At 35.2% G+C, this 13,160-nt stretch overlaps 1 protein-coding gene across 1 annotated transcript; it reads left to right on the top strand.

Annotated features, from left to right (window-relative positions):
- The first annotated feature begins 4,715 nt into the window (after nucleotides 1-4,715).
- LOC130934491 (uncharacterized) lies at nucleotides 4,716-10,592 on the top strand. The gene is made up of 8 exons (XM_057864055.1): nucleotides 4,716-4,723; nucleotides 5,049-5,165; nucleotides 5,239-5,323; nucleotides 7,081-7,599; nucleotides 7,684-7,909; nucleotides 7,999-8,372; nucleotides 8,787-9,107; nucleotides 10,047-10,592. Exons 1-8 carry the CDS (start codon nucleotides 4,716-4,718, stop codon nucleotides 10,590-10,592), a joined length of 2,196 nt encoding a protein of 731 aa, XP_057720038.1.
- The last annotated feature ends 2,568 nt before the right edge of the window (nucleotides 10,593-13,160 follow it).

The raw sequence follows: 13,160 nt of genomic DNA, 5'->3' as shown, positions 1-13,160 counted from the left end.
AGTTATATTCTAATATTTGAGTTAATTATAAAGATGAAATTTATCTAGCTAAAATAACATAATTTGGATAGGTAATAAAAAAATTGGTAATTTTTGAGTAATAAAAAAATTTTCAGAGAATCTTTTACTAAAAATAAATTGTTTTATCATTTGTTGAATTTAAAAGAATTAAAGATAAGTAAAAAAATTAGTCTTTTATTTACATAATTTAGTACTCACTACATGTATTTGTGAGTAGTGTGCTCTTATTATATGTATAGATTTTTTTAAAAAAAATATTTTGTAAAATTATAAATTAAATTTTTATTTATACTATTATTGAATTAGGATATACCATTAATTATTTATTTTACAATTATTTATTTTAGATAAATATTAATTTTACTATATGTTTTCCTATATTATTATGTAAAGATAAATTAAATTTGTTAAATACAATAGTAAATAATTAATATTTAGTACTAATTTTTTATTATATTATTTTTATTTTAATGAATCACTTCTTTATTCATAATATCCTTTGTTTTGTTAGGTTACATTTTGTTTTACATGATTTTTTATTTCATTAGCTAATAATAAATAAATTAACTATTTTTATTTTATTTTAAATTTTTGTTTATAATTTTAATTATGTTTTACTTTATATTATTATAACAAAAATTAAAAATAAAAAATATACAAGCTCAAAATTAAAATTAAAATTCTTAATCAGATTTGATCATTAAATTAAAATAAATGAATATCATTTTAAAATAAAATATTTTAAAATATATTATAAATAAAAATTAAAACGTAAAATGAGGAGAAAACTCTAACAAATATCCAAATCAAAGATATTAAGAGTTCTTCTTCCTCTGCTTATCTTCGATCCCTTTCTTTGAATCCATTTTTTCAAATCTCTTAGATCTTGACGACTCCTTAAGTTTGGATTTCTTCACCGATTATTCCGGAGATGTGTGTGACCTTCTTGGTGGCTAGGCTTCCAAAAGGCCCTGCCTTTGGCCACGCAATAATGTTACCGATGCAATATTGTTGCACAAATTGGGCAGAAATTTGTGACAAACTCATTTCTTCGTGGCAAGAATTGTATTCGACTTTCACATTCTCGGATTTCTCGATTCTAATTTTCCACGAACAACACCCGTAGCAAAGTTGCGCGCGATGAATATTTTTGGTATGGTTCCCACCATTTTCCCCCATTTTTGACTTAAATATTTTCTCTTCTTGTCATTTTTATAATTTTTTGTTCTTGAGTTTGAAATAGATTTTCTTTCATTTGTTGTTATTAGGCTATTAGGTGTTTGCTCTTATTAGGTTGTTATTATTTGTAACACCCTAACTTTTAGCACGTCATGATCGTACTAAAAGTAAGGCGTTACTGATCTGTTTTCTGTATTTACTATTTAATATTGAGCCTTTAGTTCGATTTCAAGTTTCAATTTTTAGGAAAAAGCCGAAAACTTTTGTTTCTATTAATCAAACTCATTCATCAAAGGACGCCAAGTAATAATAATCACATATTTATTAATAATAATAAATATTATACAAGAGAATTTAAAAGAAACTCATATACAATTTCTATCCCTCTAAAATAACAAAGGCGAGGGAATTCTATGAAAACAACTCAATATAAAAACTTAATTTAAATAAAACTCATAATCGCCCGCAATTTCAAACTGAGTCTCCGAACCTGTATCACTGAAAGAGTGGAAGATTTTGGGGTGAGAACAAACTACATGTTCTCAGTAGGGAATGAGAATGCCGTAAAAGTAATGATTAACATGCAAATAATTAACTTTACTTAATAAAACTATTTTGTTAAATCTTTGGATATACTTTTTACTCTTACTTCATATAATTAATTACCTTTTTTAACTTTTTGAACTAAAAACAAATCTCAATTCTCAGATGCTCAATACACCAACTAATAGCACAAGAAATAGATCAACACACAAACAAATTGCAAGAAGACAAACAGCAGAATCATAGAGAAACAAGATAAGCAAACACAATCAAATGCAAATGTGCAAAAAATATGATGCATGCATGTTCCTAGCGTAGGCCATGAGCTCATGCGTTGGTTGTCTATCCGCAACCCGACGTTACTCGGAGTGAATCCCGAATATGGTCCCTTTACCGTGTCAATTAGACACCTTGGCATCACGGTTACTCGTGTCAATTAGGCCTCATTATAATAACAGTTCAATGTGTATCACAGTAAAGAACAGTGCTATCAATTAGGCAAACAGTCCCGCATTAGCAATCTCAAGCTATCTGTTAGGCGGGCACTTTCGCATTAACAGTTTGGTACAAAAGCCCAATTAAACATACAATATGCTATCAGTTAGGCAGACATTCCCACATTAGCAATCTTAGGCTATCAGTTAGGCGGGCACTTCCACATTAGCACTCGACTCAAAAGCCATTCAATATAATTTTCAACTTTTATTTCATTCCTTGTTCCTCATTTTTGTTTCTTCACTATATCTCTCAATATTATTGTCTTTAACTTTAACCTTTCTTAGGGACAACTTACATTCCTTTTCATTTCTTAAGTTTGTCTAATCTAAAACCATGTTGGTAAGGTAACTCTAGAGATCTTAATCTTTAATTTAAGTTAGGTTTTACTGAATTTGGATTAGAATTGAATTTTATACGAGCTTTAAAATTCTGCTGTTGCATTTACCAAAATTCGGAAAACAGACAGCAGCCATATTTTTTATAAATTCCATAATAATTTCAATTCTAATCCGTTGCTTCTAAATTTTGGTGAGATTACAGTCAACATCTCTAAGTTTTAGAATCCATAAATTTCAGGTTCATATCACTTCATTTGATTAATTAATTATCAATTGGAAGTGGAGCCCTATTTTCATAAACCAGTTCAGAGTTTCCAGCAAACAACCAACCTTTCAAGTGACTTATCTAAGTCTAAAAAATAGATATGAACATGAAACTTGTGCTCACTTAAAATAGACTAATATATCTTTAAAATCTTTTTAAAATCAACTCAAAATTCTGTTTAAATTAAAAGTTATAGTGTCTGGAAGTTGGTACTGCAGAACCAGAAAACTAGAAAAATCTACAGCAACCACTAAACTTCAAAAAATCATATCTTCCAAACCAATTGGCCAAATTTCCTGAAATTTTTATGGAATATTCAAGACATACTAAAATTTTACAGAAAAATATTTCATTTAAAAGTTAGGTCTGGACTGCTCCCAAAAAGTCATCCATTCTGCTGCCAATTATGCAGTTTTCTGCAGAAATTCTGCACAAAGTATTTCCAACAATCTCACATACTAATTCCTATATTCAAGCCTAGGATTCATCTAAAACCACATTTCTAACTTTCTTTTGACTAACCAAAGTTGCCCAAGAACTCTTAATTCAATATATCACAATTTTGTATCATAGGTGCAATGTAACCATATTAGCACAGCAGCCATTCTTCAGCATCTCATCTATAACAACATATCTCAAGTTCTGATTCATCAAATCAATTTCCAGCAGCCATAGCAACATTCCATACACAAAATCAACATCAACAAGTACTAGAAACAAGTATAACTTCAAAATACACAACATGTCAATAATTACTACATTAAATCATTAAACCAATCACCAACTACAGCCATGATTCAACTCAATTGCAACAATTATTCACACAAAGCAACCATTTGCAGTTACTCATTTATATTTATTGGCATTCATAACTTAAAAACATTTATTTTTAAAACAAATCCCCTACCTCAACTAGTCGAACCCAGAAATTAAACATGACAAACCCTCTTTTGTTCTAAATTTGCAGCAGTGGCGGCATTCCACATAACCAGAATAGCAGCAGTGTCAATTTCCTAAGGCAGCGATGATGGTTGCACCAGGACAAAGGATTCAAATTGAATAGAAATCAAGAGCACACACAACTCTGGAAATTTAGGACAAGGAATATAGTAAATCAAATCGTTCACAAGCATGGCAGTGACAAATTGAAGTGTGTAAAGGGAACAGAATTAAATAAAAGAATAGATCAGAACCAGAATAGTAATAGTGCTATCGGCAACAACAGCAACGACGTCCCCTTTCAGGTTTGACGATGGCAGAACAACAGCTCTAATAGCAGCTAACTCCGGTGGCAGCAGGACACGACGGAGTCAAACCCTAGCAGTGGCGGTGGTGGTTTGACGGCGCGAAGGCATGGCGGCGCGGAACAGCGCCTCGCTCCTACCCTGGTCCTTCGTGTTCGTCTCTCTCTCTTTTTGTGAAGCCCGCACACCACGACAACCACGGCGGCGACAACGAAGCTCTAGCGGCGATGGAGGCAAGGCGGCGGCACAGGCAGCAATGCTTCCCTCCTCTGCGCTACCTTTTCTCCCTCGACGACTCCTCCATCTCTCGCGCGCGGTTTCTTGCACCGATGGCGGCTCGGCAGCAGTAGTAGTGACAAGCCCAATTCGACGGCGACAGCGTGAACGGCTTCCCCTACGGCAAACCAGACGTGAGCAGAAGGAAGCTGAATGGCGGTGAGGCGCGACGCCGGCACAGCAGCCTTCTCCTTCCTCCGTTTCCCTCACTCTCGGATCTCTCTTGCTCTCTCTTCTTTTCTTCCAGTTCTCCAATCCTTCTCTCTTATCTGATTTCTTTTGTTCATTGGTTTCTGTTGGGGAAATGGCAGTGCCGAGTGTGGTGAGGGAGTGAATGTGTAACATCGAGGGATGTACAGGTAGAGAGAAGGATGGTTACGTGTGTGCGTGTGTGAGAGAGTTGGGTAGAAAGGATTAGGGTTAGTGAAATTAGGTAGCGTTTGTTTGCAGAGACTGGAACTGAGACTGAAAGACAGAGACTCAGTATTATGTTTGTTGAGCTAGAGACTGGAACTTAAATTTCTGTCTCTGTCTTCTAAATTTTAGTATTTCAGTACCTTCAAAAAGTAGGGACACTGGAGACAGAAAATTTTAAAGACGGAGACAGTAATTTCAATTATAATTTGTACCTAAATTACCCCCATTCTAATTCAATAATTCCAAAATGACCCTTTTCTAAATCAGGGCTTCTTCAAAATTACTCCATCTTCTTATTCTTCTTCAGAACAGCCACGCAGCCTTTAAAGCACCATCTGAAGAACAGCCACTGCCTCACCGCGCCGCTGGTCTCGCCACCGCTAGGTAAGTGGTTTGTCGCTTGCAAGTTCATGTTCGTGGTTCCCATCTTCTCATCTCCCCTCTTTCACCTTCACAGGAAAGTCAAAGAACGAAGCTGCCGCCTCTCCCCGGTTGTTGTTAACGTCAACCATCAACTCCTCGTCTTTAGTGCTCTGACCCAGGTTAGTCATATACAAAAGTTGTTTAATTTACTGATTTCTTTCATCTTTTCCGTCATACCCTAATCCGTGGATTTGTTCCTTTCATCTTTTCCGTCATGCCCTAATTTGTGAAAGTTTCTTTGATGAGAACGAAAGCCAAACTAACTAACCCATTTATTTCAGCTTTATAATAACATGAGTTTATGATGTTTACCTCATATTTTTGTCTCGTAAGAACTAATTACTGAACAATCTGGGTTCAATTGTGAAGTTTGGTCACTTTGTTAGCAGGGTCAGTGATTAAGTTTGGCCATTGTAATAAGTTTCGATGTCTTTGTTTGGTTTGTCAAGTGCAGCTTCAAACCTCAATAAGTGCAGCTTTATAGCAGCATGCTTGTTTATATGTTAGAACTATTGTTAGGTAGGCTACAATTATTAACATATCTATTTGAGGGGTATTCTCTAAACTAGTAAGTGAAATTGTTGAATGTACATGATATCATATAAATATGCTTGATACAGTGTAGCTGATAATGATAGCACAATTATTTCTGTCAAGTGTGAATCACTTCACATTTTAATTACCGATTCTTCTTTGTTGCCTCTTGAAAGACTATGATTTGCTTAAAGTACCTGAAAAAGTCACTTTCAGTTTGTGAAATGAGAGAGGAAACTTAATTAAAACAAGGGTGAAGCTTAACAGGAGTATCAAAATCTGCATAGAGATGGTTGTAATTTATCTATTTATCAGTAACTATAATTGCTTTTATGCTTTTTTGCACAATGTATTGAATCATTTTTCTCCTGTATCGCTATTGCATATAAAGCTTATGGATGGGTGATTTATTGAAAAAATTTTCATGGCATGAGATAACAGAACATCCCATTTAGATGTATAGTCTTTGCAAAATCCTCAAGTTTACTAATACTCCTTAGATGTTGAACACAAGATTGTATTTTATGCTAAAATTTGGTTTGATGATTACTTGAACAGATCAAGAAAAAAAATAGCACACACTCACCTAGTCTATGTATTAGTTTAAGCCGATACATGTTGATGGGGGAGTTTAAATCAGCTTTTTACTTTTTTTAATGTTGTTTGGGATTTCCTTACTGCTTAATTTGTGTTTCGCATTTTGAATAAAGTTTTTTCTTTCCTCCCTTCTTGTTTTTCCCTTTCCGCACTGTGTAATAACTATATTATCTCTATCTAACGTAATGAATAGTGCTGAGTACTACCCAAAATAAATGAATAAAAATTGAATAGTGCAGAATAATAATAATTTACTTGATTTGGAAACATCTACAAACTTTTTATCTCACACTTGCTAAACACAATTGTAGTAACTAAAAAGGATACAGTAGCAACTTGAAAGCATGCAACTTGAAAGTATAAACGTAAAGGAAATTTAGTTCATACTCTTGTTAACTACAAGCTCTAGTTTCTAGATTTTAGACAACAAGCAGTAGACTTCATCCATCCATCCTTGGCTGCACTAACACCAATGCATGGTAGGAATTTCTGTTTCTTGATTTTGACTCAAAACACCCTCTTCAAGTACTTTCATATAAATTTTTTTTTGTGTTCATATTATTTTTCCTGTTTTGATTTATAGTTGAAACTTAATTAAAATTAAGAAGTAAATAGAATTAGATATCTTTTTATTGCAGCTTTTTATTCTTGTTTGTGGTTCTAAGATGATAAAGCAGATTTTGCATGAAGAAGTGTTAGATTAATCTGAATTTTTATGCGTTTTTTAATTTAATGACTTTGTTAGGAAGAAATGGAGCGGTCGGAAATTATTAAGCGATGCGTGTATTTTTATGAAGAGATGAGATCCAAGAATGAAGATTTAATGTTGTTCTTTGTGCTTACGCTATTTGTTTACTTTAGGGATAGAACTAGTGGCCAACTGTCGTTAGGCGGAAGAATGAATAGTAGAATTAGACGTGAGGCTTTAGAGCGTATTGTTGGTGAGGGTGATAGGAATTGTATTTGGGAGTTGAGAATGAACACAAATGCCTTTGCTAATTTGTGTGAGTTGCTCGAAGTTCAAGGAGGACTTAATGAAGATGGTCATGTAAGCCTGCCGGAGCAGGTTGCGACTTTTTTAATTATCTTAGCGCATCACAAAAAAAATCGTAGTCTGCAAGTTAGATTTTGTAGGTCCGGCGAGACAGTTAGTAAGTATTTTAATAAAGTTTTGAAGGCTGTAATACGTATTCAAAGCATTTTGTTTGCCAAGGCTACACCAGTTGAAGAGGATTGTCTTGACCCCACATGGAAAAGGTTTAAGGTAGAGCTTATTCGATGTTGTGTCTGATTCATATTTGTCTGAAGGATTTTATATCTGAGTATCATAACTTTCTATGGATGATAGGGTTGCTTGGGAGCATTAGATGGCACTTATATAGAGGTGACAGTCCCCGAGTCTGAGAAGGCAAAATACCGAACAAGAAAGGGTAAAATCTGCACCAATGTCTTAGGAGTGTGTAACCGGGAGATGGTTTTTGTTTATGTACTCAGTGGATGGGAGGGATCGGCATCTGATTCGCGGGTACTTCGGGATGCAATAACTCGTCGTAATAGTCTTAAGATACCCCACGGTAATTATGTCATCTTTAGATATAAGCCTGTACATATAGCTTGAGTTCACAATAGTTAAGCTTATGTTGTTTGTATTACTTGTCTGTAGGAAATTACTATTTAGTTGATGCTGGTTACACAAATGGTCTGGGTTTTCTAGCACCATATAGAGGAACTCGATATCATGTTAGAGAGTGGGCCCAAGGAGCACGTGCACCGCGCAATCACCAAGAATATTTTAATAGGGTTCATTCTTCCACTAGGAATATCATTGAGCGATGCTTTGGTTTGCTGAAGAAGAGGTGGTCCATCTTAAGAAGCCCTAGCTTTTACCCTCTAAAGACACAATCTCAGATAATTATTGCTTGTTGTTTGCTTCAAAATTTCATTCGAAAGAGTATGGGTATGGATCCGGAGGAGGAAGGTAGCATATTGGATGAATTTATGCCTGATGGAGATGAAGCACAGGATGGAATGATTGATGTAGTTGAAAACACGAACGAGTGGACTCACTGGCGTGACAACATAGCAACTGAGATGTATGAAGAGTGGCGTCTAGGGCGTATGGAGTAGTGTTGTATTTGCAATGTAATGAACATTGTTATCAATTGAGTATTGTTGTAATGGCACAATTTTAATTTGTATCACTTGTTGAGACGAGAAACATTGTAATGGCACGTCTTTGTTTGTAATGGCAACTAAGTATTCGTGGTTCAATTTTTAATATTTGTACTTGCTTATAGCGTGAATTGTAGGCTGTGGATAAATTGGAGTCTTTTGTGTTATTGTTTGCTATTTTATTATTTTTAGTTACATTATGTTAATTGATTTTAAGATTCTTAATTCATGTACACAGAAATGATTGTTGCACAATGTTGATTATCTTAATTTGTGTAGGTAAAAATGGAGAACAAACGCATGTGGAGTGATGAAGAGACTAATGCTTTTGTTGGCTTCATGGAGGAGTTTGTGGTAGATGGTCAGAGGGCCGACTGTGGGCAATTCAAACCAGGTACATTCGAGAAACTGGCTCTGAAGATGCTGGAGGCCTTCCCCGGTTGTACCCTGACTGCGAAGCACTGCAAGAATAAGCACAAGCGGTTGAAGGAGAAGTATCAGTACGCCGCTGACATGCTTGGATGCAGTGGGTTCGGGTGGAATAATGAGAAACAATGTGTCGAGGTTGATTCGAAAGACGTTCTTGATGCATGGTTGAAGGTGAGTGTGATTCATGCTTGGTAAAATAGAACAGTAGATTTGTTCTTGCTTCTTTTCTAAATTAGTTCTTGTTTTTAATTTTTTTTGTGTTGTTCTAATAATTTTGTTCTTCGTTATTTTGATGGTTGAAGATTTAAATTAATTTTACATAATCTGCTTTACGGTGTGTTGATGTATTATAACTTCAATGGTTATTACCAATGCCATAATATCAATAAGTATAATGGACGCCATAGATTACACACAGAAATTTAATGTTGCTTACAAATTTATGCTGATGCCATGTATTGGACGCCAAGTATGAAATAGGTTTCTGTTTGTTTTGCCTGTAATAATAGTATTAACATGGCAGCTCAGTTTGAGTTAATTATATTTTTTTCTGCTGTGTTTGGAATTTTGGTTCTTAAATTTAGTTCTTAAATTAGGTGTTAGCTTGAAAGGTAGATGGGGACATGGTTATAGTTAATAATTAATTAACTAACTCTGAATGAACATGGTAGTGGCACTTCTAATGTTCCTATTTTATTGGAATCTAAACTTGGTAAATCTCTCTCGCACTTCTAATGTTCCTATTTTTGTATCAATAGACCTTTGTGTTCGCTTTGTTGTTGCTGAATTTATTATATTTAAATAAAAGACATTTGTGTTTTGCTTTGTTATTGCTGAATTTATTATCATGTTGTCTGATTTTGTTTCTGATTTTGTGAAATTGTACTTGTTATTTTTCATCTGGTGGTTGGTGGACTTTCCTATTTCTGTGATGTTAGAGGCGATAGAAACAAGTTGCTATCTTAGAGGAAAGGGTGATGAAAACTAGAATTTCCTTGTGAACTAACACTCTCTTAAGATATGCTTTCTTTTTATGAACTTCATTAATGTAACTAGTTGTACAGCAGGAACCTCATTAATTTTTGTTAAATCGGGTTTAAATTTTTACAGGCACATCCAACGAAGTTCTACAGTCCTGGCAAGCCGTTTCCTCTTTTCCACCGGCTAGAGGGTATATTTGGTAGGGATAGAGCCACGGGAGCAGCAGCAGTCAGTGGCTTCGATGCGGAAGAACAGGTTAACGAAGAGACGGAAGACACTACAATTGGATTTGATGACTCTGAGATGTCTCCACAACCAGAATTAGACGGAGGCCCAGCAATGCAAGGACAAGCATCACATTCTGAAGCTGGTACGAGTGCAGGAAGCACAAGGCGATATGGGAGGAAGAGAAAGCAAGCTGACGTTTTGGAGAGGATGGCTGACCATATCCAGCAATCTTCGGCTGACCAAAGGAAGAATGCCCAACTAATTGCTGATGCCATTGTTGGTGTGAATGAGAAGTTTAAGGTTGGTGAGAAGCTCGCACAGCTTGGGTTCGGTGATGAGGAGGTGGTGAGGGCGATTTTGAAGTTTGCTGAGAGTCCTAATGTGTATGCACACTTCTGGGGTTTGACAGATTCACAGATGATTGGCCTTGTGCGTTCCATTATATGAAGTTGACTATTGGCTAAGGGTATTAGGCTTGGCTTATGGTATTAAGTTTTTTAGTATAGGGTTTTAGTATTTTGTGAGATGGTTATATTTTGTGTTATGGTTTAACGTACAAACTTATGCTTGGTATACATTTGGATAGATATTTTGGTAATGCCTTTACTTTGGTATGTATTTAATAGGTGTAGGTTCTTAGTACAATCTTTTTGAACTTGTGGTATGGCCTTTGCTGTGGTCGTTTGAGCAGGAATTGTTGGTTAAGTACAATATTTATGGTCATGATCATGTTAATGAAAATTATGATAATTTTAGGTCATCAACTGTCCTATTCTAGTTGATTATCAATATGCTTTTTCAACTTGTAAAAAGATTATTTTCCTGCATTAACTGGAAGCATTAGATTTGTGTTTTTGAGTCTTATAGAAACTTTGGTGAAACGTTACTGTTTATACTGGTTTTATTGAAGTATCTACATGAAGAAGTGGGAAAAGATGCACATAGTTGCTAAATTCAGAACACAAGTAACATATTCTATTAAACAGATCTCAAATTACACAAGCATTCATAGCTTTGAGCAATACTGACCTTACATTGTTGTACATAAAACATTTTTGTAAGATTCCTCACTACAACATAAGACATCATATATACATGCTTGCACACGAGGGGAAACAACAATAAACAAGTAGTTTATTTCATATCTTTACAACTAGAACTGAGAAAGTAGCCGTTATTATTTAGGGTGTATACAGTTAAATTGTGATCAATTTTCATGATGGGCTTTTAATTTTGGTTGAATTTCTTGATAGCTGCACCCGAACCAAAACTTGGAAAGAACAATTTCCCGCATAAATTGATCACGTGCTGCACAAATAAAACAAAAAGCAGTTAAGGCATGTGGTGACTTCGTATACAATGTTGACATTAGTGGTAAGACAGTTAACAATCATAACAATCACAAATTTATAAATAAATTTATAAATATAACTATCAGAAATTCACAAATCAGCAATTAACAAGTACAAGTAAGGCAAAAAAAATTTATATGCTACGCAATTGATGAAGCACAAATCACCAATTTTAAGCAAAGCATGGCAAAGAATAAAGGGAGAACCTACAACATCCATGGCACCAATAACAAAGAAAAAGAAAAAAAAAAGAAAAGAAAGGTTCAGAGGCTCAGAGTAACCTAAAAAACTATCACAAATACAAATCCAAAATATAAACTACCTTATTTGGCATAACCAACAAGGAGTCTCCCTCATGAACAGTACCAGATTCCACTTTTTCCATAACAACAATTCCCATGTCTTTGAATTTGTCAATTATAGGCATCCTGTGCCAATAAGAAATTCTCCTTTATTAGAACAAACTAAGTAAAATTATTATATTTGACATTTGAGAGAGAAAGTGAAGCAATACAACACAATGTTAGGCCACAGATTACCTAAAGGGGCATTTGGGGTCTCGCTCAGGAACTTCAACATCGTCAAGTGCTTCAAATAAGCATGGGCCATTCTACCATGGGCAGATTTTTTTATCCACTCTTGTCTTCATATTTGTACCGACCAAACCAGATATTGGTAGAAAAATGACATCTGGTAAAATATACAGACTTAGTAGAGGAATTTCACTTATGCCACCCAGTAAACAAGATAAAATGAGAAAATACATAGCAAATTATTTGAAAATACATAGCACTTCCACTTTCATATATGAAACTTCCCCAAACCTACTCCAAATAAATGGTGACTTACCAACGAGCAATACCAAATACAATGGCACCAATAACAAAGAAACCAAATAACCAAGCAAACTGCGAGCATTCTAAATTGGTTGAGTACATGATATAGTAGTTACAAAGTTTTGGATATCACAGGCAGTGAGGCAATGAGGAGAAATTGAAGAATAATGTAACATTTTTGCAAACAAGATAAGCTTTTCTTGAAAACAAACAAAAAATAGAACAGAATAGAAAGAAAGCAAAAAGCCAGAACACTTTGCTCATACATTCATATGCTTCACAAAATTAAGAAGCAAATAAGGTAAGTTGAAAGAAGATACCAAGTCCGTTGATAGAGAAACCGCGGAGACCAGAGGAACAACTCCGAGACTGTGGCGACGCAAACCCAGGGGCCCGCAGACGGCAGCAACTTTACAAACCATGAAGAGCAACTGGCGCCACGAAGATGAACTGCTGGAGAATTGGAGAGGCGTCGTCGTCGTCGTTGGACCCGTGGAGGTGCTACCGGTGGCGGGTCAGAATCCGGGATTCATTCACGGGAGAAGAAAGGAGATAGGGTAGAGGAGAGGAGAAAGGGGGTTAGGGTTCCATGCTGAGTAAAATGACATTTGATTTGGGGGTAGGGTTGTTAGTTAAAATTAAGGGTATTTTCGTAATTTTCAATATTTAGTCTCTAGTTTTATTTTAAACCAAACAAGATACTGAGACATAACTTAATTCTGTACATTTTCACACCAAACACAATACTAGTACTTATTTTTATTTCTGTCTCTTGGTCTCTGTCTCTCTGTCTCTGTCTCTGGGTCTCTGTCTCGCAAACAAACGCT

This window comes from Arachis stenosperma, chromosome 6 (assembly GCF_014773155.1).
Source record: "Arachis stenosperma cultivar V10309 chromosome 6, arast.V10309.gnm1.PFL2, whole genome shotgun sequence".
NCBI classification, from domain to species: Eukaryota; Viridiplantae; Streptophyta; class Magnoliopsida; order Fabales; family Fabaceae; genus Arachis; species Arachis stenosperma.
The sequence above is the reverse complement of the archived record's forward strand: the minus strand, read 5'-3'. Positions and strand labels throughout refer to the sequence as shown.

Excerpts from the sequence above, each read along its gene's own strand:
- LOC130934491 (XM_057864055.1), top strand. Across the intron at positions 7,600-7,683 it reads CCACATGGAAAAGGTTTAAG|GGTTGCTTGGGAGCATTAGA; the intron begins GTAGAGCTTATT and ends TATGGATGATAG. Across the intron at positions 9,108-10,046 it reads TTCTTGATGCATGGTTGAAG|GCACATCCAACGAAGTTCTA; the intron begins GTGAGTGTGATT and ends AAATTTTTACAG.